At 37.0% G+C, this 27,700-nt stretch overlaps 1 protein-coding gene across 1 annotated transcript; it reads right to left on the minus strand.

Moving 5' to 3' along the window:
• Nucleotides 1-1,434: 1,434 nt before the first annotated feature.
• On the minus strand, nt 1,435-23,399 carry LOC100893336 (protein piccolo). The gene is made up of 18 exons (XM_030989290.1): nt 23,106-23,399; nt 21,432-22,016; nt 19,860-20,011; nt 18,754-19,092; nt 17,364-17,847; nt 16,619-16,879; nt 15,464-15,596; nt 14,434-14,490; nt 13,203-13,504; nt 12,518-12,688; nt 11,949-12,018; nt 10,283-10,443; nt 8,237-8,332; nt 6,903-7,091; nt 5,514-5,714; nt 4,766-4,878; nt 3,208-3,310; nt 1,435-2,349 (listed from the first exon to the last, which is right to left on the minus strand). Exons 1-18 carry the CDS (start codon nt 23,205-23,207, stop codon nt 2,077-2,079), a joined length of 3,792 nt encoding a protein of 1,263 aa, XP_030845150.1. The 5' UTR covers nt 23,208-23,399; the 3' UTR covers nt 1,435-2,076.
• Between the last annotated feature and the right edge of the window lie 4,301 nt (nt 23,400-27,700).

Below are 27,700 nucleotides of genomic sequence, written 5' to 3' on the forward strand. Positions count from 1 at the left end.
TTATTCTGCAGACCTTTGGCTTTGTTATATGAGATGTGCATGCTAGCTGCTTCTAAATGATCAAACTAAAATACCCATATTAGGCCACATTCACTTTTAATTTAAACAACTTCCATTTAAAAAAAAGGAAAAAAACTTAATTTCTATTGTTCAAAGTATACAAGCACTGTTGAGAAGGAATCTCAATATGTTGTTACAATGCATTTCACCATTGAAAAACTTTTTTTTTTTCAATTCTCATTGAAAAATATATAACGGTCTCTCTATTAAAGTCATCACAATGGGAAAAAGTAAGTAATTAACAATGAATTGCATTTACCTGTACATGTATGCAGCTTTCAATCTTGACTACAATGATGTGGTATAGTGAACCTGCTAAAACTATTTATAGTTGTGTGATCTGCAGAAGAGCTTAATTACATTCTTACTTAATCACAATGCAAGGTGCTCAAGGCATTCAAATATTATCCCGGCTCCAGCTAGGCTACCAACTTTGGCATTCAAGGAATGCTTTCCTACCAGGTACCCATTTTACACCTTGGGTGGAGAGCAGCAAATTCAAATTAAAGTTTTGCCAAATGATATTATAGCGCCTGGAGCTTGAACACAAGACCTTCACATTTTGAGTCAAGTGCATCTCCATAGAGGTGTCATAAAGATAAGATCAACTTTAAGTTGGACTTGAATATGGAAGGCCATTCATACCAATGTGCTCTTACCGTTTACTGGCATTGGTTTCTCAAGGGATGTACAAATCATGGTCGCAAATCTACAGAATTAATATTTTTGATAATTCATTATTGAAGGAAAAAATATTATCTAAAGATCAAAATTGAGAGACCAATGGTGAGAGCAACCATGCAGTGGCATGAATGGCCTGCCATAGTTAGGTCCAACTTAAAGTCGATCTTAGTCTTTGTGAAACACCCTCAGGTCTAATGGATCGGTCACCAGAAGATACATGGTTCAATTCTGTGCCATCGCACTAACATCCTTTTGCAAGACATTGATCTACATTTACCTCACTAGACCCAGGTGTAGTGCATGAGTAACAGGTAGGATTTAGACTTTGAGTGCACTGAGCACTACAGTTGCCAAAGGTGAAGACAGGTACATCCACAGTCCTTTGGGAGTGCATAGAGCAGTTATATCATCAATTTTTTTCAATTTCAATTTATTTGCTCATAAAAATCCAGAAAACACATGCAAACATTCATAAATCAACATGATAAAAAGGGTAAAATTCACAAGAAAAATTAATAAAGTATACTTTGGATTAAGTATGAGAGGGACAGCAAGAAAGGAACAAGCCTTGTGATTAGCTGACCCTGTAACATAATACATTAAGGATGCTACAAAAAATAACAAATCACTTACAACAACATAAAGGGGGGGGGGGGGGGGTATGCCTATACATTTAAACAAACAAACTTGGTGAATACCTGTCTAAAATAAAGTGCCTAGATTTTGAGTTAAAAACATTTAATGAAACTGCTTGTTTAATATCTGAAGACCAATTTGATCATGATGTATTACCTAGTATACAAGGCATTTTAGCTGCAAAATAAAAAGTCGTATTTTGCACGCTACTCTGAATATGAAACTAGAGCAGGCAACATTTGCCATATTGCCCTCTTCCAGGTTTCCAACGATGATCTTAGCTTGGTCAATATTTCTGATGTACCCCTCAAGCCCAGTCAATAAAATATAAATATGCACTGTTTACGAAAAGAATATTAGCGTCACATTTTTGAACCATTAAACTCTAAATTCTTGAAAGGATGCAGGGTCAGATTTCTCTGAATCATCCTGCCTTGAAGTGTATACAGGGATGCCAGTTAGAAAAGATCAGAGGGCCTGAAAATTAACTTAGAATGAGCTATTTGGTACACAAAAAAGCCTTAAAATATGGTCTGAAAATAACTTGCCAGAGCCTGAAAACTGGCATCCCTGTGTATAGCATTGCAGCAAATCAAACTCTTTTCCCCTCTCATCCAGAACCGGTTGTGACCTGTCCTGAACCGGTTGTGACTAGCTGACTAGCTAGAGACCGGTCCTGTGCCGGGCATTTCCTCCTTACCTGGCTGGGGGCGGGAGTGCAGGAGGCTTGGGACGGGGTCTGAATCCCTTCTTCTTCTCCTTGGAAGGTAGTCTCCTCTCGTACGTCTCCCGCGGCCAGAGCAGATAGTAGCTGAAGACCCAAGGGCGTGTCATGCCCTGTGTGGAGCGCATGCCGTTCATGTGGCTTCGCTGTTCATTGTTGCGCTCACGACGCCTCAAAGCCCATAGGCGTCGACTCTCAAGCTTCTTCTGAACTCGCGCACGAGCCTCCTCCTCCATTGCTTGAATCTAGAAATAAATAATAGCAAGTAAATAAACATGGGTCATGTTATTCGAAAGAATGGTTTGGAAAATCTTGCACTGACTGGAAGAATAGAGGGGAGGAGGAGTTCCATGGATGAGTAGGTTAAGGACTGGGATTTCTGAAAGTGGAATGGATCTTGTGGAGAATGAATTATTCATTACATAGAATATGGGACAGAGAGTTGTGGCATTCCATGGTCGCCAACGTAAATATACATCAAATGAAAACATGGGTTCTTCAAAGATACTCCTAACTTCTAATATTCATGGTGATAGACCCCAGGCAGACCAGCCAAGAAATGGTTAGATTGTGTAAAGGCTGGTGGTGCTACAAGATGTCCAGGATCCCTCACAAAAGCGACCAGAACATCACAAGATAGGAAGATCTGGGTTGAGGTCATGAAGCAGAAGCCATCACACATCCCCCAGATGGTGCGGAAGGCTTAGGTCAAGGTCAAGGTAGGTCAAGGTCAAGGGATTCTTCACATCACAAATTTCAAAGCTTCATTTATCTATATGAACATGTATCACAGAAGGTTTCACTATAAATATCTCATATTTTTGGTTCATGACCTACAGATAATGTATCCAACGTAGACTTGAACTAAAGGGAAAATAGAAGACAATTTTCATTGTTCAAGCTTGAATTTAAGCATGTCCAACTATTTTAAAACAAATACAGTGTTATAAGCAGCATCTAAATATAGTGTTGTAAAATTTTTAATTTCTATAAAATATAACATTCTCAGTGAAATAATCTTTAAAAGTTAGAGAGTTGGCTTATCCAAACACACTCAAACACTACACAGAAAAGGTCAATTTGTTGACAAAAAGCATACTTACTTGTCTTAATTTCTCTAGTTCTTCTTGCCTCTTTTTCTCAGCCAGAATTTGCCGCTGTCTATCCTTCTCCTCCTCCTCCGCTAGTCTCTTCAGCTCTTCTTTCCTGCAAACACAAGAAACAATATGGAAAGGATCTGTTAACAGTGTTTCTTTTATCACCTGATAAAGTATTGCAGCGGCACACAAAACGTTGTGATCTTTTGATCCCTTGTTAACCACACATTGTGAGACAATTATTGTCACTAGCGATATTATTTTCAATACTATATCCGCAATGAGTAATATATTTAGCATTAGTGTTTCTTTTATTTACATGTTTAACCCTATTCTGACTGGGCTTTTTGAAAGCAAGTTTTGACATATTAGAGACCTGATAGAGCCATTTTCAGAAAAAAAGCTGTATTTTGTACACAAAAGTTCTGTTACGTTCTATTCTGACCCGATATGTGACCTTGCAACGGATTGACCGATTTGTGCAAACTGGTTTGAAACGTTGCGAGACATTCGAAAGGAAAATATCACAAAAAGGGAACTTGTGATATGCCGATTGCGCGGCAGTCGTGGATTGCGTAAGGGGGGGGGGGGGTCAAAATGACCCCTCCAGTCAGAAGAGGGTTAATACCAACCACAGGAAAATATTGAACAGTTTGGCTGAAAAGTCTAAATACGTCACAGGGATTGACATTATTAGAAATGAACTACAATATAATTTTGATATTTGTTTTCAACTGGCAATTTAGAACCTTAGATACAATTTATAAAATCCATATCTAAAAACGAAATTTGTATTTAAATTCAATGGAAATCTACTTGAAAGTTTTATTGTGTCAAGTATCTACAGAATACATGCTCATCAATCAGCATGCAATTACATGTTCATTTTATGCGTGATTGGTTAACATTTGGTGAGAAGTGTGTTAGACTTTGAAAGAGTGATCATTATTAGAACTCATTATATAGAGTTAAAACAAAGATCCTGATTTGGCACGGTTAAGGTATTATTACAATCTTAATTGTTTTATATCTTGTTGGTTCAAATTCTTTTGAAATAAAGTCTTCTCTGTAATCCCCCAGTAAAAGTATATGAGGATGAATACCAAGTACGTAATACCATGATAACAATATTTCATTGTTAACAAAACCTAGTACTTCAATTCGTGTAAGTTATGTTTTAAATGTTTTAAATGTTGATCTATATCCATACGAGACACTGCATTATTAAAGCAGGATTGTTTTTAGAAATATATATATATTCAAATGAGGCTAACATTTGTTTAAAGCCACACTGCACTACTTATAGCTACTTGCGCCCTCTATATGTAGCAAACAATGCCTAATCGGTACCCGTTGGTCCCTCATTATCCCCTCTTTCTTATGTTAATTGAGAGCTTATTTGATGAGATAACCACCTGTTAATTGAGAGCTTATTTGATGAGATAACCACCTGTCAGTGACCGTTCAGGGAAGTCTAATCCCTCCTGGCCAAACTAGTGCAGTGGGGCTTTAATAGATAGGACAGAATAATGTATAGGTGATTAACAACACATAAAAGCCTTACATCCTTATCTCGTCTTGCTCCTTCTGTCTCTCTGCTTCTTCTCTTGCTTCTCTTCTTCTTGACTCTGCTGCCCTTCGTTCACGAGACAGTCTCTCCAATGCCTCCTGTTCAGCCTGCAAACAACATCAGATACAAGAGAAAAATATTGAAGCCGATTCAACCATTGTAAAGAGCAGAATCATAGAGAATTATGGACTTGTATAGGTAGTGTCCATGTTTACATGTAGTTTGCACAAGCACATCTAGAATATTCCCAAGGGAATTGTCTGACAGCCAAACATGAATAATAAGTCATCAACATTTAACTGTACTATGATAATCATAAGCATTAACAATTGATATATCCAAGAAATTTGCAATTAGCACCAGAAAGAAGTTCAAACAAAATTTAGCTAAGGTGTCAGACCTAAAAGCAAAAATCAAAGCTTATCTCTAGCATTTTTTCCCTTCAAACTTGACAACCTGTTTTTCTTTCTTTCTTGTTTCAGTTTCAGTTTTATTTTTCATTTCCAACAAAACAGTAATTTTGACAAGAAACCAGATATACAATTCAACATTCAATAACATAATATATTTTACATGGTTTAAAGTTATGAAACTGAAAGTATACATACATAAATATCCAGTATAATGTTTTTTTTTAAGATACACCTGTGGAAATGGAGGGATCCACTGAAAAGCAGAGCTTTTAAAATGTGGATCCCTCAAAATAATGACAAACAATCAATATATTGAGGTTCTTTCTTACCTGTCTTTCCAACTCCCTTATCCTTTCTTCTTCTTCCTCCATCTTCCTCTGTTCTTCTTCTTCTTCTTGTTCCCGTCTCTCTCTTTCCTCCCTTTCTCTTTCCTCAGCCTCCCACTCAGCCTCCTCTCTCATGCGTCTCCTCTCCGAGGCATCTGCTAGGCGCTCTGCCATCTCACGTTCTCTTTGTCTGGCAGCTTCCTCCTGTTCAAGTTGTAAATATAAGATCATCAGATCATCATTAACCTCAGTGACATTACCAAACATTTTTGCAATTTCCATATATATGATACAGTCAAACCTGCTTTAGTGACCACCTGTCTACTTGAAAATGGTTTCTCATTGAGACATGTACTAAAGGAACCTGTCTACAAAGACCACTTTTTGTGTTTCCCTTGGGCGGTCGCTATAGACAGGTTTGACTGTACAAACAAGAATACAATTAGTATATCATATAACCATCAAAACATAGTAGAGAAGCCAATCATTTCAACATAATTTAACAAAGAATGTTGTAGATTCGTGCAAATAAAAAAGTCAAATTGCTCATGCAATTCACAAAATAAAAAGATAAATGTGTCAATGTGATAGGTTTACAATGAAAAGCCATTATCAAGTGTCTACTACAGAAAAAAATTACACATGCAAGATTACATCTCTGTTTTGAATTCAATACCATCTCACGCTTTCTACGTCTGTCAGCCTCCTTCTGTAAAAGTTGTAAATGTTTTTTTATAATAAAATAACGTAAGAATACTTCTGTATAGCAATATTTTAAAGGATTTCTAGGTCAAAGTATATGATATAATTATGTATGTAAACTTATTTTGATTCCAATTTGTACGTTTGTAAAATGTGACCAAAACAAATTTCCAATATTGCACAATAAATTGAATTTGAAACCTTGAAATTGAAATAGAAATATAAGATCATCGGATCATCATTAACCTCAGTGACATTACCAAACATTTTTGTGTTTACCATATATATATGATACAAACAAGAATACCATTAGTATATCATATAAGCATCAAAACATAGTAGAGAAGCCAATCATTTCAAAATAATTTAACAATAAATGTTGTAGATTCGTACAAATGAAAAATTCAAATTGCCCCTACAACTCACAAAATAAAAAGATGAATGTGATCATAGGTTTACGATGAAAAGCTATTATAATGTGTCTACTACAGAAAAAAAATTACACAAGATTACTTCTCTGTTTTGAATTACTGTCACAATCTCTGACAAAATTTAACCATAGCCAATCAAATCAATCATTTCTGTAGCCTTAATCGGTCCCTAAAACTTGTAAATGATCCTCTTTCCTAAGCAGCAGCAACTTAGGCCCTGACTGGACAAAGCCCATACATATAGACAATCTAGACTAACCATTTTCCTTCGTTCCTCTCGCTGCCGTTCCCTTTCTATTTTCTTCTTTTCCATCTCCTCCTTCCTCTTCCTTTCTCGATCATCCCTGGCAGCTCTCCTGGATTCTTGAAGCATCTGCCTTGCTTCTTCTTCCTCCTCCTCTGCTCGTCTGGCCTCCTCTTCTGCATCACGAAGCTGTTCCTCTACCTCCTACAAACAAACAAAAAACAAATAAATAAACAAATTGACAAACAAATAAATAAACAAATTGACAAACAAATAAATAAACAAATTGACAAACAAATAAATAAACAAATTGACAAACAAATAAATAAACAAATTGACAAACAAATAAACAAATTGACAAACAAATAAATAAACAAATTGACAAACAAATAAATAAACAAATTGACAAACAAATAAATAAACAAACAAACAAACAAATAAACAAATTGACAAACAAATAAATAAACAAATTGACAAACAAATAAATAAACAAATTGACAAACAAATAAATTAACAAATTGACAAACAAATAAATTACAGCAGTACGATTGGTAGTTCTGTCTGTGATGCTGAATCCCTCTTCACAGATGACATTTTAAACAGGTACAGTGAAACCTGCTTTAGTGACCACCTGTCTACAAAGACACCATTTTTGGTTTCCTCTTGAAAATGGTTTCTCATTGAAACATGTACTAAAGGAACCTGTCTACAAAGACTACTTTTGTGTTTCCCTTGGGCAGTCGCTATAGACAGGTTTGACTGTAGTAGGTTCGAGACATGCTCGTGACAAGTGCTCTGTGTCATTTTCCTACAGAATTCCTAACTTCAACCCTGGACCAAACACTGTTAACTTATCCCTATCTCTATAATTTTGAGAAAATGAAGCTAGGAAGATCTTTGCTGCAGTGTGATAGTTGTAAATCACCAGTAATTCAAACCATGTCCAAAAAGAGATGCATCGAAATGAAGATCCTTTTACATGTATTAAAATCAATGGCAATTGGGGGAGAACAAAATGTACCTGCAATCAAAAGCTGCTATATGTCCTTATTTGTATGGAGAAAAGTACAGACATACATATATAGTAATGATTCCTATATCAGCCTTTATTTTTATAATATTTGTATTATCTACTTATTATTTTTATTCATTTTTTCATCTTTTTCCCCCTGGCCCCTCTTTTATAACAATTTATTATTATTATTATTATTTTTTTTTTTTTTTATTTTTTTTTTAACTTTTTGTTTGGGGGGGGGGGGGGGGGGGGAGACGGGAGACAGTGCATAATTACATTTCATTGATTATATAATAACGTGATGGTATGCAGTGTCAGTTCACAATGTACATACCATTTTCTTTCTCCTTTCATCATATTCTTGTCTTCTCTTAGCTTCCACTGCAGCTTTCTTCTTCTCTGCCAATGCTTTCTTCTCTTCTTCTCTTCGCTGAAATCAAAGATATGGATAAAAAACATTTCATAATCTACAGAAAATTTTCCAGCGAAACATTAAATAAATAAATAAATATGGTGGTGGTGGTTATTTTACCTGACCGCTAAGAAAGCATAAATGCTTGTTAGTACTACTAATAATAATACATTACATTTATAATGCGCTTAATACAATGTTTCTAAGCGCAAGAGAAAGAAGAAAGGATAAGGAAGGAAAAGTGAGAAATACTAAAGGAACATGTTAAAAACATTGAATTACAAGTAAACGGCAAAGAAGAATATGGCATTACACAAAATAAGGACTGCATCGAAATTGATTGAAATATGTTAATAAACCAGATATGGACTCAGAATTATAATAAACCACATGAAATATTAAATACAACTTATATGCAAACGTAAGCAGCCAGAGGACCTACGGCTTTAGGTCCTCTCCGAGAGACCTGGTAATGAGGATTAATGCCTTACCAAAGGGCACTAGCGCATCGCCTTGGTTTCGAACCCGGGTCGCCGGATTACGAGACCATTGCTCTACCGACTAAGGTATCGCGCCTCCATTGAAAGCACTTTTTAAGTACACTGTAGTTTGAAAAATAATTCATTTGCCATTTTGATTTTATTTCATACCGATTGATTGAAAGACACGTGCAAACCATTTGGGAAGACAATTTGCCACTTTCAAACCAGGTGTACCCATTTGCTAGAAAGAAATGCCTTTAAAAAAGTTTGGTGGACTGAAGGTGCAAGGAGTTACACTGATTAACAAATGTGGTGTTTTACAAAGACTAGCCATTACAGTGGTTTCTAACTTTCATCAATTTAGTTGCCAGTGGATGGTCATTTTTCCTTATACAGAAAGAACAAATTCAAATATGGCAAAACATATTATACATCAAGTTTTTTTGCAAATATTGTCTTTTTAACGTATTTGGCTTTGTGTTTAATACCGGTAGTGGGATCTATTAAACTTCCAATCGAATCTGAACACACACCATTACATCAAAACATAGTAGAGAAGCCAATAATATCAACACAATAACAAAGAATGTTGTAGATTCGTGCAAATAAAAAATTCAAATGGCTCATGCAATTCACAAAATAAAAAGATAAATGTGTCAATGTGATAGGTTTACAATGAAAAGCTATTATCAAGTGTCTACTACAGAAAAAAAATTACACAAGATTACATCTCTGTTTTTAATTCAATACCATCTCACGTTCTCCCTGTCTGGCAGCCTCCTTCTGTAAAAGTTGTAAATGTTTTGTTTCTAATAACGTAAGAATACTTCTGTATAGTAATATTTGGAAGGATTTCTATGTCAAAGTATATGATATACATTATGTATGTAAAATTATTTTGATTCTTTGTACGTTTGTAAAATGTGAGTAAATCAAATTTCCAATATTGGACAAAAAATTGAATTTGAAATTGAAATTGAAATATAAGATGATCGGATCATAATTACCCTCAGTGACATTACCAAACATCTTTGTGTTTAACAGCTGGAGAATGTTGTAGATTCGTACAAATGAAAATTCAAATTGCTTATACAATTCACAAAATAAAAATGGCACCCCATTCCCATAAAAAATTATCTAAATTCGTTGGCAAAATATGCGGTATTACAGATGCTCCTTCTCAACACGGCAATATGATATTTTGATGTGCTCGTTATTAGTTATAATGTTAGACCAAGTCTGCATGCGCCGGCGCAACATATATTCATGTACATCTTTTTAAAACTGAATTACTGGAAAAGACGCTACATGCAAAAACATTGTTTCGCCATCTCAAGAACGGGCAGCTAGCAACAGCACTTCAAATGTAAAACAATACAAGTATTTTGTCATAGGGGTTTGTTAATTCAGGATAAACTTCCAACCCACAGTCTCAAAGTTATTCATGAAAAAATTCAATAATTTTAAAGAGAGTGTTAAAACAGACCTGTTTTTCTTGTCTGCGAGCTTCCTTGAGGGCAGCCTTTTCCTTGGCCAGTTGTTTCTTGTTCTTCTTTGCCTCATTCTCTGTCTTGCTCTGTTTCTTGATTTCTTGTTCAATCGCCTCGTCGTCCGTAGCAACAGACAAGCGATCAGTGTCGTTGGGATCTAATGAAGAGCAAGTAAGGAGAAGAAGAATTATAGTTAAATGAAAAACTGTATCACGTTGTTTCCAAGTTATTTTCAAGCAAATATCAAATGCATACTGTTAGATCATCCATGTTGTATGCATGTCCCGTAATTTGATGATTTGTTATGGCCCGGTCCCACTGGCCGACGGACACAAAACGTATGAATAAAGGACACAGCGGACGAGCAAAATTTCGGGGGTGGCTCCATCCGTTTTCATCCGCTCCAGAAATGGACAAAATTTGCGAAAACAGAACGGAAAATAATGGACGTGGTTAGTATGTAGCGGGGATTTTAAACGGATGTTCATCGGAAGCCTAGCGGATGAAAGCGGATGGAAGTGGATGACAGCTTTGAATACTTTATATACGTGATGCATACGCTTACATCCTTTCTATTTCCGTGCTACTAACGATGTATAGACGTTCCATGTACCTTATCTTTCCTCCCTTTTTCCGTTTTCAGCTGCAGCGGATGTGAGTTGCGAGGATGCCCAGAGGATGGAGAGAGGATACAGCGGACGTTTAACGGATGATAACGGACATAGAACGTTTGTTGCTCGTATTTGTCGCGGATTTACATCGTACACGGCGGAAGTTCATCCGTTCTAAAAGTTTTGTGCAGCTCAAAACCTTTTGCGCGGATGAAATCACAGTGGACGGATGCTCGACGGATAGAGCGTATGAAACAAGTATGCAAAGAGTACAGAACGAATGCATAGCGTTTTCCAACGGATGGCAAGATTTGTTTACGTTTTACATCCTCTTTGCATCCGTAAGTGCAGTGGGACCGGGCCTTTACCTCCAATAAACTTTAGTATGGTACACAATGAATAATGTATGTCCATGCATCTAAGTATAAATCCTCCAAGTAATCACAAATCTATTGATACATTCAGGGGTGATAGTGATCACTAAAAAAAAAAAAATTCTAAAAAAATAGCCACTGGTTGCTCTAAATATTGGTCTCTCAAAAAATGTAAAATTTGTAGATTTGTGACCACGATTTAAACGTCCCTTGAGAAACCAATGCCAGGAATGGTTAAAGGAACTAGTGGCATGATTGGCCTGCCATAGTCCAACTGAAAGTAAATCTTAGTCTTAATTGTGAAACAGGCCCCTGCTTTAGCAATCAGGGCTCTAGTCGTCTTATAAAGAGTTATGATTAATCCGAACCAATCACACAACCTCAAATCAATCGCAATTAAGTTTAAAGTTCCAACTCCTATGTAGAGTACATTGTTGCGATTGATATCAATTAATTGCAAATGTTTACAAGAGGGCCGGGGCCCAGCTGTACTAAAAGACCACCTCTCTATAAAGACCATATTTTCCCTCTCTTGAATAGTGATTTGCATTATATGTATTCAAGGACCCTAGATACATAATGACCACCTACCTATACCAAAATAATTTTCTTGTCTCTCTTAAGATGATTAACTGTAGTAGTCTATCATCTATCTATTCCCGCATTTCAATATTTACCTCTTTCTTCTTCCTTTGGTTCCTCCTCAGCATCTAGATTGATGTTAGCTTCAGCTAGTTGCTCAGCGAGCTGGTACGTAGAAGACCAGAAAATAATATCAAACAATGTCAAATCTTTTGCTTATGATATACTATCAAAGAAACCGAAGACGAAGTGAAAGGTAGCACCTTTCATCTACCAGAATTGCAATGCGTATATAGACAGCTAGCTCAGTGACTCAACTACTGGCCGACCAATTAGCCACCAAGCATTCCCAGAGTACATTTAAAATGGGGACATGAAAGTAACATCCAGGCATTTGGGGGTATTGGTGGCGATAATTAAAAAACTTTTATTCCATTGCTTAGATGAGAACTAAGCCAGTATAATGTTGTTCTTTGCTCTTTGACCTTTGCTCTGTGTATTTTCAGATGTGCTTGCCATTTTTTCTTGTTGTAATCTTTACTGCATTACTTTTGTTTCTTGTATGAATATACGTCTATACTATATTATTGTATTGTTTAGATGTGCCGTATTATGGCGAAAAAAGAATAAATGAAATGAAATAATGGAATAATCCGACTCTTACCTCTTGCTGAATCATTTTAGCTATCTCATCTTCTGAGGGTCCATCATATGCACTACCCCGGGGATTGTCCACGAAGTCTACACCCTGAAACTTCCTGCTGGGGCTTGAACCACCGCCCTTCTTCCCTCGTCTTCCTTTCTTGGCCTTGGGGCTTGAACTTCTCTTCTCAGGCTAGATGAAAATCAATATGCATTAAATAAGATTTAGTCAAATTTGCCTTCTTTATATTACAACTAAGTGCTAAGGAAGTGTTTTATGAATTATCAAAAGAGAAATGTTTGGAAATTAATTTTCTTTTAATTTTATTTCATACAATATACCAAACAACAATTTAATAACCTAAGCTCCTGCAAATTCCTTCATTTTCAGAGTGAAAAGATAAGTAATTGAGAGATGAAAAAAAATGCAGTCAATAGTGATGAGAGTATACACCAAAACACTGATCAAGATGATGTGTCAAAACATCATTAATTTACCTACAATGTTTAGGATAGTCGTTATTTCTCGCACCGCATTGTAAATTGGAAGCAAACTTTAAGATTTGTAACATTTCACTTCTTTTGAATGATATATGTATACATCACATATTCAGATGATCTGGTCTCGGCATATATTATTTTGATCTTGATCCCTGATAACGAAGTATCTACATTTTCTATACTAAAAAAAAGATCCAACCTTCTACCTTAGGAATGGATGATCCTGCCGGTTTCTTGGAGACCATGCTCTGCAATCCACTCAAGTCAACCTTAGCCATTTTCTTCTCCTCAGTCTTTGTTTCAACCTTGACCTTCCCTACAGCAGACTTCACTCTGACCGAGGGTGGGGTAGGGGTGTGGAGTACGACCGGAGGGGCAACCTTGGGGGTGATGATCATAGGCTTTGGGGTAGGGGGCTTGGGGGAGTCTTCTATGAGGGGTTGAGGCGGGGCAGGGCTGTGACTGGTTGAAGGGCGCGACGGGACGGATGAGGGCTTGGTGTTCTCCTCTGTAGGTGAAGGTGAGGCAAGAAAAGTAACACAAAATATAAAGTGAAGACAAAATTTTAGATTATTGACATCTTTACTAATGGTTTACTATCTTATACACAGTTTGTGACGGAGTGATTTTGTTGTCATAGTAACTTGCCAAAGGTTTGTCCAAAAAAGCTACCACTAATGAGGGTAAGAATGGTTCAACTAATAAAGAGTAACAACAAATGGTGATTTGACATGAATTGTTGACCATAAAAAATATCAACAGTACATAAATCAAAGTGATTTGGAAGCCATTAAAAACACTTTTCCATCAAATAGGACGATTGTCAAAAACTTTGTCATATTAAAAAATAAATGAAGTAGAAAACTGTTTACATGTAGCTGCCAGTCGAAAGGAGTACAACTATCAATGTTACCAGCAGATTTCAATGTATGTAATTCAAAGAAGGGCTTGAGGATTAAACAAAAAAAGATAGGAAATGTGAAATGTACCATGCATAATAACAAACTCAATGAGCAAAGCCAACAATGGATGTTGCAACTCATTGTAACAAAATACTTGAAAAGTATAATGTATAAAATATGAAGAGTTTATATATAATTCCAAAAGGAGCTAAATCCACTTTTGATGAAAATTGAGTTATTGATTTCAGAACATTGTTCACTTAAGTACCCATCTTTCAACAAAAGTATCTACCTAAATTTGGGAGCAATTATGAAAAAATGGACCTTCTAATATCACTTTTCCATAAACGCAAGTACAAAATCTGGTAAACCAATCCTTTTTTCTCTGAAGGTACACAAATGGATTTAGCTCCTTTTGGAATCAAACTCTTCATATGTGGATGCTCATGCTTTGGCCATGTCGGCACCTGACAAAATATGAGACACACTCTCATATCTCATGTATGGTATAGCTGTAAATGCAAATGGCTCTCACCAGATTCTTGGACTATACCAACTCCTTCACCAAAAAGTTGCAAAGTGTCTCCATCACCTAGAAAATGAAAACAGAGATTATATTTTAGATTACAAATTTGTTTTGTCAGTTTCGGATGAAAACTGTGCTACGTACTCAACAAGTTACTTGCTTCATTTATTCAAGGTAGGAAAATGCTATTCTCTTCCCACAAGCAAAAATCGACTTGCGCCAAAGATGCTTTCCGGTATGTGATGTTTAAATAAAATAGTTGGGATTTGGGTATGAAATTGGTTTTTGCAGATCCAAATTATATCCCTTATCATGCCACACATATCAAATATCGAATATCAATGTGTGTGCGTGTGAGTGTGCGTATGTGACTTTGCTTCTACAAAAAGCATATGCAATGCATTTCATGTGATACATTCAATTCATTCTCCGCTAATCCCAACATAATACATACTGTAGGCATCACTTTGGCGCAAGTCGATTTTTGCACTCTCGCAAACAATACCTTCCGTTCATCCAAGCGTGAACACATACCACACAAAAATGATACCAAATGATTTGGGATAAAACAGTCTTTCATAAGATGTATAATAATTTACTGTTCATAGATGATTTTAAAAATAATTAGCAATTTTCTAGGTGTAAACTTTTTTTTGACTCGCACAGTATTTCCATTCCATTCCAAGCTATATTTTCCATACTTTAATGACCACAATTACAGTTTTATATCAGATGATTTTATCAATTACCAAGCCCTACAAGAGCTTGGAACAGAAAAGTTATATAATGATTTTTTTTTCAAATGTAGATTCGCATTCTTCCCACTAGACCGAGAGGATCGAGACCCAGAATCAACTGGGAACAGAATGTCAAGAGCTGGAGTGGACTAAAACTGCAAGAGTGCACCAGAATGGCAGAAGATGTTGCAATCAACCTCTGAAACAGGAGGAGATAGAGATTTGTGTTCTTTACACCAAATGATCAAATACCACAGACTTGTCCTATCATTATAATTACTTGAGACTTTAGGATCGGTTACCTTGTCCATGCTGAGCAGGATGTTGTTGCAATCCTTCTGTAGGACTAGGACCCGTTATCTCCTCCTGAATGTTATCTTCTCCTAGGCCAGTAGACCTGGCTGAACCTGAGGTACCAGGTCTGCTACGGCTCGACTATAACAAGAACAATATCCTGGGTTTATATGGCACCTACTCCTACATCGACGATGTCTCTAATGCCTCTTTCATACCTTTGCGTATTTGGCTTGCGTATTGCTGTGTATTTATGGCAAGCCATTTTAACATTTATTCCTATTTCTTATATATCAAGAAATTAAATTCTTGATATAAAAATTATCATTGCATTACAAGAGAAAATCATTTCTTGATATCAAGAAATGAGAATTTAAATGTTAAAACGGCTTGCCATAAATACGCAGCAAAACGCAAAGGTGTGGCTGAGGCATACAAGCGCTTTACAGATCATATATTATTACTTGGGTTAATCGGATTCAGGCTTGCCTGTACACAATGTATGCACATTCTTCACTCCCCAGGGAGCATGTTAGAGCCTCACAATGTTGAGCAAATTGCAATGACTCTTGCATTCTACTGGATACCCACCTGTGTTAAGAGTAGCAAATTTATATCTTGTACACCAAAAAGCAGAAAAAGATACTCCTCCAAAGTAATAATGTTCATATGCCCTACCTATCCATTCAATATTGTCATCTTGATCGTTCTTCAAAAATAATTATCTCTTTCAGAAAAATGCTTCATTAATAAATCTTATATTGCAAGAATTATAAACAGAAAGATTTGAGCAATGGACTTGGCCATTAAGAATAACAATAATCATACCCTGTGACTAGATATCAACAGCTGTCAAAAATGTAAATATTTCAAAATTAAAATCAAAGACAAAATTAGTTAGAAAGCTTCAAGTCATATTTTTTAATCCTTCCATATAGTGCATAGAATTAAATGTTATCATATAATTCAGAAATGATGTATAAATGCTTACAGTTTATGTCTTCCACAATAACTTGATAAGAAACCCCATTAGATAAACTACTTGTAGAATCACAACGGTCTGAAGTTTACCAATAATTATATAATTAAGAACTAGATGAAGGTATGAGAGAGAGAGTAAGGTATCGAGGGAGAGGAAAAGAGGAAACAATAAAGACACATACCTGTCTAGATTTGGCCGAGCTTGTTCGTGCTACACCAGAGGATGGCCTACTCCTTGCTAGCACCGCCTCTCCCTCCCCTCCGATGCCCCCCAACCCTGGCCACTGGTCACCTTCAGGGGGTGGGGTAGATCTCAGGGAGGACCTGGTCTGGGGGGTGTACATCCTGGGCGGGATAGAGGATGCTCTTGATTGGCTCCTAGGATCAGCAGCCTGTGCAAAGACTTGCCCACCTACATCAATATCTCCACCAATATCATCAACCTAGGCAAAACAAGAAAATACAGAAAAACAAAATGAGTGAATATTTTTGTTAGTGCCCTTACTTTGGGTTAAGTTTTTTTATTTACGGTTTTGATCTACATCAATGATTTATACAAAGTAATATCTTTGTTTAACAATACAAGCAAATATGGTATGTCACATTAAATTTGAAATAAGGGCAAGTTGAAAAATTGACAGCAATTAAATTATTTGTAACAATATAGTACCTTACATGTGAATGCATAATTTTATTTTGTAAGGAGACATAAACAAATTAAAAATTACATTTACATGCACATCAGACCTCACAAATACATTTATGTTCCTTGCCACTACATTATCTCTCACTCTCTCTTTCTTTCTTTATCTATGTATCTCTCTCTCACATTTCATCATTTCTTTCTCCCTTTCTCTCTGCTATCTCACATTATTTTCGTTATTTCTACCCCTTTCTTGATGGTTCCACACTGTTACCGAAGCATACCTGTAGAGGTAAGGCAGTATCAGGCTCCAGGTCATCGACCCCTAACTCGGCAAGATCTTCAGACTGCCAATCATCATCCTCCCCTTCACCTACACCATCATCCTCCATCCCATGCCTGGATCGCATCCCTGCGGATGACTTCCTACTCCTGGTACCCCTCGAGCTCCTCCCATCAATGGCATCTTCCGCAGGTTCTGCGCTGCCCTGTGTCCTCCTGGAGCTTGGTCTGCTCGAACGAGGTCTGGATGATTGCCGCGAGTGTGACATCACGGAAGCAGCCTCTTCCTCCTCTTCCTCCTCCTCATCTTCCTCCGTCTCCTCCTCTTCTTCCGTTGGCAGTGATGCTGTTCGCGGATGTGGGGAGTATGGTGGGAAAGGGGCACTCACTGGTCGGCCGAGGTATCCACCAGATTTCAAAGATGCTGTGAGATCTCTGAGAGACAGAGGCGTGCCTGACCTGAGGCTTGTAACTGATCTGGTTGACCTGTCAAGAATGATTATCTGATTAGTTTTGATAACTGGCAGCACAATTGACTACATGTACATGAACAATATAAAGAAAGGGCAAGTCCAATCCATTTGCAGATTGAATTGAATACATAGAGAACAAGGCTTTCTGCTATTAACCTTACGGTCACCTGAGCTGATAAATGTAGGGGCCTTACAATGGGTTGGACTCGCCAGTCTATGAGGGGTATAATTTTATACGTTGATATATATATTTGCGACTAATGCATACAGTGTATATGATCTATCAGCAAATGCATCAATCATCAGCAAGTCATCGCTCACATTATTGGTTATTTACGGAATGTAGAAGACCGTCTCAGTGTGCATTCCTATGATCAGATGATTTTGATGTTCTCAATCAGAGCAACTGCACTTGTGAATCTTACCTAAGGTTAAACAAAGAAATGTTTGGCAATGTTTATTGCTGCATGCAAGCTTCTGCATGAAGTCTTCTCACAATCTATCACAGAGTAAAAGATTTCATCTTTATACTCTTACTTCTCAAACAGATCCCACTGAACTCAATCTCTACATGCAGCTTGAAGCCTGCATCACTTGCATACATACATGTACAGTTATTGTACACTATAAATTGTACCTGAAATGATGTTCATGTGAATTCCTGGTGATAGTCTAAATCATTAGGGTTACCCTATGTTTTTGGTAAAAAAAAATTAGCCGATTCTCCTCCTGCAGAAGATATTAAGGAATCGTTTTATTATTTTTCTTGCAACTTGTCCATATCTTAAAAAAGGAAAATCATAATAAAGCATCTGCAAATGGCCTAAAAAAGCATCTGTGAATTAGTGTGCCTCTTGCCAGGACTTTGAATGTCCTAAAAAAGCAAACAATTAATCTGAAGATCTTCATAAACATTTACCTTGCAGTATCAGGTCTGGCCATCACAGATTGTGCAGTGGAACTCCTTGTAGCAAATCGTAGATTACTTTCTCCACCATTGCCTTGCTCAGTCTTGCTCTGCGGTAGAGCATCACCATTGCTCAAGCTCTCCGTTTCTGCCCGACTCCCCCATGCTCGGTTTCTTGGCTCTGTTCCAACTGGATGTAGGAATTCCATCTTGGGCGGCACGCTGTCATCCTCCTGTGGCCATGTGTCAGTCTCATCCTCATCAAGTCTTTGATGCACATCTTCTCCTTCCTCTTCCTCATATAGGACCGGTGTAGAGCCATACGACAGGGATGATACAACGTTCCTTACACTAGCAAAAACATTAAAAAAAGGTAACTTTAAGAAGATTTAAACTTTAATATTTTTTTAGTTTAGCAGAACTTTTTATTGTACTAAAATTTAAAGTACAATCTAACTTTTTATTGTACTTTAAAATTGTACAATATAAAAGTCCTGCTCAACTAAAAGAATATTCTGAGCACTTGACTTCAGCTACGATATGTATAATTTGCACAGAAATTGCTTGGTGTTCAAATTTTTAGCTGCCCGACCAGAGAAGCAAACATGCGACCAAATGCTGCTCATAAATATATCTGTCATACTACTTGTGCACTGTACATGCCCCCCCCCCCCTTTTATTTTTTTGGTTGCTTTTCTTTGCCTTGCCTTGCCTTTAAAGATATTTCTTCCCAGTCCTGTGTGGGTTAATTTCTTATTGTTTTTCATATTACTTATATTTTGGGACAGTTAACAAAAGAATGTGAAACATAGAGGGGAAATGGGACACAGAGAGAGAGAGAGAGAGGGGGAGGGAGGGAGAGAGACAGACAGAGAGAAAGAGAGGGAGAGGGAGAGGGAGAGAGAGAGAGGGGGAAGAGGGAGAGACAGAGAGAGAGAGAGAGATACAGAGAGAGAGACACACAGAGAGAGAGACACAGAGAGAGACACACACAGAGAGAGAGAGAGACAGACACAGAGAGTTAGAGAGAGATGAGAGAGAGAGAGAGACAGAGAGAGTTAGAGAGAGATAAGGAGAGAGAGAGAGAGTGAGACCATGAAAGATTGTGCTTGACTTACGCTGCTTTGGTCTTCAAGTCTTTGAGGTAGAAGACAAAGTCACCACCGGGTTGAATCCTATAATCCACACCAACATCATCATCTTCTTGCCGTTGAAACTTGAAGCAAGACGTGTCGTAGTCCGAGGCCAGAGACTCAATATCATCTCCAATCTGAAACAACAAAAAGAGTGAAATATGAGTAAGGGTCTAACGTATGTATACTCATTTAGTAGTTCAGTAATCTACATTTGTTATGACTTAGGCTGGTAGAATAAAAAGTACATCTACACTTATGAACAAAATCAAATTAATGCCTTTTTCAGTATATACTTTTCATTGGGAGATCATGACTCAGGGGTTTACATTTGGGGTCAGTTGATGGATCTACATGTAGTGTGAGCACTGGATAACATGTAATGTGATATCGATAGTTCACAAATGTACCATTACATTTAATGTTCTATATTATGTGGGGTAACAAATAATGGGGTCATTCAATATATACATGTACCGTATTTGGCGGCAAAGGCCATAGTATTTTTGGAAGAGAAAATATCAAAAAGTAGGGGTGTGGCCTTTACGACAAAAGAGTAAAAAAAAATTTAAAAAACGAAAGTCAAAACCAACACGATTTTGCACGTATGGGACTAGAAACGGTAAAATAACAATACAGTACAGGACATTTCCAAACATCTTACCGACAATTTTATCTTGCATTGTTGACATGAAGACGAAAATAAACGTCCTAACACAACATTTGCCGATAGATCTTGATCTAAGTTCGTGCAAATGCATTGCAAAGGTAAAGGAAGGGACAGTCTAACGGAGCTGCCGCGAACATCCATCCGAAGTCGCCATTTTGTTTTTCCATTTCATGCAGTTTCGCATTACACCGTACATTGTGGTAGGGGTATATTGGACACCAAATCTGCCTGCGATCACTTTTTTAGCTAAACTTCCGGTAAATTATAAGAATATGGATGAATTTGGTATCAGTTTGTAAAAAAAAAAATAGTGTTTTCGAGAAAATTATGATTATTTTGTTTTGTCCGTTTGTTTTTTTTTTCCTTTTTTTTTTTTTTTTTCCTCTTTGAAATGTCAAAGTTGGGGGTGCGGCCTATGCGGCGGTGCGGCCTTATCGCCGGCAAATACGGTATATATATTCCTACAAATGAAAAAAAAACATAACATATATACATATTAGAGGAAACCTCAACCCAAGGAATAACTAATTCACTTATTCTACGATTTCTTTTATTATTGCCATTAATTTACAAGATTTCCCACCAAAGTTTATGAAAGGAGCATAAAGCAAAAGTAATGTACAGTTTCTCAGCATGACATGCATGGGCATCGCCATTTTCTTGAAAAATTGACGTTCTACATGTATGTGAAGTCGTTTATCAAGTAAATGTGCTAAAATTTATGGATGCTCCATTCCCAGGTGTGTGTGGTGATGAAGCATTTCATTCACCTGCTATTATCCTTATATTAGTATGTTGACTGATAATCATTTGGGAACTTTTGATTGATTTAAACCAATTACAATCTTTATCACACAAACTTTAATAGTGTTGATGCTTGTATTTACCTCAGAGCCATATTGCATGACACTATTAGTTAATCTTTTGAAAGACCGTAGATTGGTTGCCCACTCGTCCAAGTTCACAGCCTCAGGATCAACATAATAACACTTCTGCTCCGGTACCGAGTACGCTACATTCTTGGGCGATGTGAAGATCATAAGGGCGCCCTTCCTGGTCGTCAGGGTTTTTGGCAACGCTGAACTTTTCTTCTTCGACAGGATCTGACTCTGGGACGAAGGGCGAGACGATGGAGCACTCTTTGCTCGCTGATGAAACCGATGGGGCCTGATCCCCACCCCCAGGCCGGGTCGGTGCTGCTGTTTGTGGGCACGGATAACACCTGTCCGAGGGCGAGACTTCATCAAGCCATGCGGATGAGAATACTCTGTGCCTTCAGTCTTCTGTTTGATGATGTCAGCCAAGCTTTGTTCTGCTGCCTTGGAGTGTTCAGGGTATCTCTTGGATGCCTCGCGAAGAATGCTCTTGATCTGAGAGAGTTGGGACTTGATGCGGATTGGAATGTGCACCCGTTTCTCCAGATGATCATCCGACTCACCGTCTAGATTTGATCTGTTCGGCAGCAGCTTGGACTGTGGGGAAAAAAAGAATATAGACCTATGTATGGCTGTGTGACCAAAGTTCGCGCGTGACCAAAGTTCGCTTTCTCAAAAAATCGGTAAGATTTCGAAAATCTGATATCACCAATGGAAAGAGGATCATGAAATTACCCAGAAACGAAATTTTCTTTGGAATTGGGTGCGAAATTGTGAAAATATTGACAAAAGATCGGCACATTTTGCAGTTATTTGCGTCCGTTCCGAAAAATTACCAACTTACCGATAAGGGTCTGGAAATCTTCATTTTGAGAGCAGATATCCTCAAAATTGTAAGTAATAAGTGGTACCGTCTGGTTGTATGATATTTTGCCTTGCAAATTATGAAATTACCTTATTTTTGATGGATCGTATTTTTGTATAAATCAGCTGTAAACCCCCGTGCGTGAACTTAGGTCTCGTTGTTTTTATGACTTTTTTAGATGCAGCGCGCATGCACGATCGGACATCGAATTTTTAGATCGCGATATCTCCGAAATCCTTCGACGATAAATGTTGTAGTTGAACCAATTGGTAGTAAAATACTTTGCCGTCCATTTGGTAGTAATTAAAATAAATAGATTTGTGTAGAATATGAGAAAACATGGATCGAATATCACATTTTCTAATTTGTTCTAAAATCTGCGCGAACTTTGGTCACCCCTTCATACATGTACAAGCAATTACTTTGAAACTGAAAGTAACGTGAAATAATGAAAACTGTAATCTAAGTTTACGGTCACTAACTGAACACACACGCGCCCGCACCCCACCGTCGGTAGGGTATGCAATTGTATTGTGCTGCAGTTTGCCGTGAATCCCGTTAGAAAGTGCATAGATTTATATTATAAGTCTTTGTTTTTAGGAAAAATACTCCAAAAAAGATAAGAAAATTGACATGAAATGATGAAACAGGTAACAAACATATCAAATTTTACATTATGACCTTCTTTTTTTTATTTTGACATTTGATGAATATTTACTTCATTTTGGGTATGTTTTAGTAGATCTAGGGTGGGTCAAAGTTTGGATAGACTTCTAAACTAGCGCCCTGGCATAAAACTTGTTGAGTAACTAATAGCTCACCTTATTTCCAATTCCATCATCAAGTTCTTTCTGCAAATCACCATCCCAGGAGCCACATCCATGGGCCAGAGTACTAAAAACTGTAGCTGTTTGTGTAGCCATCCTGCACCTGGAATCTGGCTGGATATTGCACTTTGAGTTTGACTTAGCCTCTATCTACTGGCTGTACTGTAGCTATGTAGCCAGTCTTCATCTCTCTCTCTCTCTCTCTCTCTAGCTCTCTGTTGTTGTCCCTCCGCTTCTTTTTTCTAGCCCAGGCCCATATCATCAGTGCCCATGCAGGCTAGGTCTAAGTTAAACCGTTTAAATCTTAAGTCTTAGTTTTACTATAGTCTCTAACTTAGAGTAGAGGCAAATATTCTGAACGAGTGAACGCCAACAACGACAACAAAAATTACCAGCCTATTCACTTATCCTCCGATTTAAAGACTAACTTATCCTCTTTAGACTTTATCGATTATCCTATGAAAAGATGCCATGTACTCGTACGTAGTTCTTCTTCTGTCAATTTGTATACAGCCTCCCCCATGACTACCTTGCATGCTTGTTCAACTTTCAATCTAGGAAAGAATGATTGATCTGAAAATAGGAATTAAATTAAACATAAAGTAGACATGAGGATAATCAAATTTATAAATGGTTTTATTTGGTTACAAAGCTTCTAGTACTTTTTCTAATTTTATATGGATTAATGGGTAAGAAATATTTCAAAAAAAGAACTAAGTCTATTATTCTATGGTTCAAACACCCCTTCAAAATAATGTACTAATCCAATTCAATTATTATTGAGGTCACGTTATACTATTGTTGACCTCCTCGGCCTGGGCAAGCTCTCTTCGCTTCGGATCATATCCCTTGTCGTGTTTTTCGTGCATCCTCGTGATTCGCCAGAAAGTAATCATGGTAAGCGAAATTTAATGTGTTAAATTCTTTGAAGTATTGGTTTGATGATATACCGGCCTCGAATATAATAGACCTTTTCGTTCAAGTTTTTCTTCATTTTTTGTATATTCTTTTCCTGAAATCGAGTGTTCAGCCAGGTTTGCAACCGGAAGTGCTGTGTCAGTGCAGTGTGTGATGCATACGTGGCATGGCAGTGTGTACTATTTATTTTAAAAAATGAATAATTTAACATTTATCACGAATTTAATTCAATTTCAGACATAATTATGGGATTGTATGAACATTAATTTCTGTACGAAGATAGAGTGTAGTGTATTTGTTTCAAAACGTCATAAAATTGTGTTTTATAGTGTTGCAATCAAGTTCTTCCAACAAAATGATGGGTATGTGGGACTAAGGTAAATGTGTGAATCGCTGAGCTGAATGGCTGCAAGTTCGAACTTCGAAACTAGACCGAAAATGTCTGTCTCTTCCCTTAGCCTCTTATTTGGGTAGGGTCTGCTCCTCTCTTTAGAATCGAGACAGAAGCCAGCTATAGGGTCTGCTGTCAGAAATTGGTGGCACAATCATGCCACCAAAACAAAACAAATCAAAAGTGCCACCAAACTGAGACTCTGGACTTAAAATTAAAATAGGTTTTATCAATATTTTAGCGGAATCATATAATGACGTATTTATTCTCGAAAATCAGGCGTAGGCTAATATACATCGGTTCCACTTACCAGATCGATTGACTGTATGATGCATTTAAGGGTCTGTTTTCCTGATTTTCATTGTTGAAATTTAACTCCGTATTGAAATTCTTTCAGCTGTATTTTAAACTGTTACCTGTTACTGTCAATGGATGACGCCGGACGTCATCTTTCTTCATGATCATCATTGATGTAGAATAACTAGTCCAAATTCATTATTGAACTCATTTGGTCAAATTTTAGGCATTTTTCCCTGTCACGTAGCCAGAGTTCAATGTTTGGGCACATACATGTACATGGTTCGAGGTAAAAAAAAGGGGTCTAAAAAAGTTCAACCGATCTTGGAAATTGCTTTTTTCAGGACAATGCAATCCTTTTTCTAACCGTGTGTATGTATGGCAGCTGCTTACAGCTGTACATACAGCCGACGATATGCGAGAAGTGGAGGTATAAGGTATGGCGATAAAAATTATTAACACAACTTTATTAATTATCTTTTTTCTCATTTTATCTCTTATCCAGTCGGCAGCCATTGAGTCGATGACGCGGTACGTCAGTCCGGTTAACCCGGCTGTCTATCCTCATCTCACCCTCATCCTCTTGACCATAGGGATCTTCTTCATGGCATGGTTCCTTGTGTATCCTTTCACACACATCTGTAAAGGTGTGAAACTTTTAAAGAGAAATCCAACCTTAATAACAAACTAATCTAATTAATAGAGAACAGAAAAATGAGAGAAGCACAATGGTTAAAGGGTGACTAAATTACAAATTCATGTTGACTTTTGTTGATTTGTAATAATATATACATCACATTTCTTTTTACTTTTGATGTACATATAAGTCATATATTTTATATTATTTTGTCTATTACTTTGGTTCTACCTGCTAAGCTCCACCCCTAAAAAAAACCCTCCAAAAGCAGTAGACTTCTGTGGCATCATCATGCCAGTCATTCATCAGTCAGCTAGATGATCAAAGACATTGGTATGTCCCTTCCCATCAACTGAGTGCCTTATTGCATTAGAGCATTGCATGTTTTCATATTATAGCCCATTGAAACCTTTATTTTTATGGTGTAGCTTCGGGATTTCTGACATAGCAACTGCTTAAAATGTAATTGAATTTTGTTAATGTGAAAAAAACACTTTTCTCTCTTTTAGGATGTGGCGTTCAATAAGTGCAATTCTCTCACAGTGATAAAAAAGTAAACACATGTATATATTTTTGTTTACCAAAGCCCTTTCTCCCCCTTCAGTTTAACAGAGCACTTAAAGGGATCGTTTAACAATGTTAAATCTAAGATACACGGTCCTACATGTTACCAGTGTCTGTGATATGGTGTAATATTCAAGCCCTAAAAAAAAATTGTGCTTCAAAATGATCAAGAAGTGCCTCAATAAATTGTAAAATCTTTGAGTGACCGGTTTTACCATACTCGTTTTCCCCCAATACACTGTAGTGTTATGAAAACCGATCAGCGAACGGTTTTCAAAATTTGTAATTCCAATCATTAATATCTTGATAATCAGATCGGCTTGTAAAAGCCATGGAGTTCCTGACTGACCTTAAGGTTTATAATTATCATTGCAGCATGAGCTAAGTCAAGGATTATTTCTAAAGGATCTAAGACAAAGTTACTGGATCCCTTTAAAGAGAAGGTTGAGTTCTGGGAAAAGGTGAAAAATAATTTTTGATCGTTATCATTGTTATTTATATGCAAGGGTGGAAGAACATCAGATAAAACTTGTTCCCTGAAAAGCATGGCTCTTAAAATGCCCTCATATTCTAAATATGGTATGTAACGTCGTAAAAATCGGGATAGATTTTTATGTCACGTGTTCGTGTAGTCCCATATACATCCTTCTGTGTACAGTGCTTGTAACTTTACCAAGACTTGGCCAAATTTCTTATCACCTTGATGATTCCAGAACCTTGCAATACACAAGAATACTTACATGCTAGATGATCAACCTTTTCTGATCGATTCAACACCGTTTCTTTCACAATGCAGTGCATGACCAGTACTCAACTTTATCTTTAAGAGCTATCAATTTATCAAGAGCTATTTCTCTCACGCTCCCATGTATTTTTTTTTTTTGTGCTGGTATGTTTCTAGACTTTCTACAATATGTATGACGTTTGACCTTGACTTGAATTAATCAGCTATGAAGTCACAGCTACAAAATACACAAGGGATCTCTACAAGGAGCTGCTAGTAGCTTTAGTTGCCAGTCTTTTTATGGGATTTGGAGTCCTTTTCTTGCTTTTATGGGTCGGCATCTACGTATAGCATCCACAAGTCTTGTTTTGTTTTTCGTCCTTCTGTAGTTTTAGGTGAGTATTGTACAGCCAAATATGTTTTAAGTATGATTAATGGTGGATAAAGGATTGCTACTTTGTAAAGTCTGTGTAAAGACTCCATGAAAAGATGTTTTGACAAATGTCTGGAAATTGACATTTGAATTGTAATCACTCCATAAAGTAAACAGATCATAAATTATTAAGATATTGGATATTTTATGAAGAAAGTAACCAATAAAAGAATTGCATTTGATTAAGCTTGTATTAGCATGAAGAGAAGAAAAAAATATTTAGGGGTATTTGTATATTTTGAGTAGCCAACAGTTTCCGACTGAATGAAAAGCTTTACACCTGATTTATCTGAAACTACTACATACTACTCTCATGCACAGATGATTGATTGTAGTCAGGAGGGGGGCTCTTTATCTTCTTCTTTTTTCTTGATTTTTCTCTCTCTTTTATAAAATTCTGGTCAAATGACACAAAAAGTTACAAAATCTTATATTTGTAAAGGAGCTGCCATTAATTTTCTTTCTCTTTCACCTCTTTTAATCTCAATGTCACAGATCTGGACCAGACAATCTTCTTGTTTGCCCAACCGTGTTACCAGTCTTCAAAAGAAACTTCATGAGAAGAGCTGAGAGGTGTTACTTATGGGGACTTATATCATGAATGTCCGACAACTCCTGACCAATA

This window comes from Strongylocentrotus purpuratus, unplaced genomic scaffold (genome assembly GCF_000002235.5).
Source record: "Strongylocentrotus purpuratus isolate Spur 01 unplaced genomic scaffold, Spur_5.0 spur5_contig_842, whole genome shotgun sequence".
NCBI lineage: Eukaryota > Metazoa > Echinodermata > Echinoidea > Camarodonta > Strongylocentrotidae > Strongylocentrotus > Strongylocentrotus purpuratus.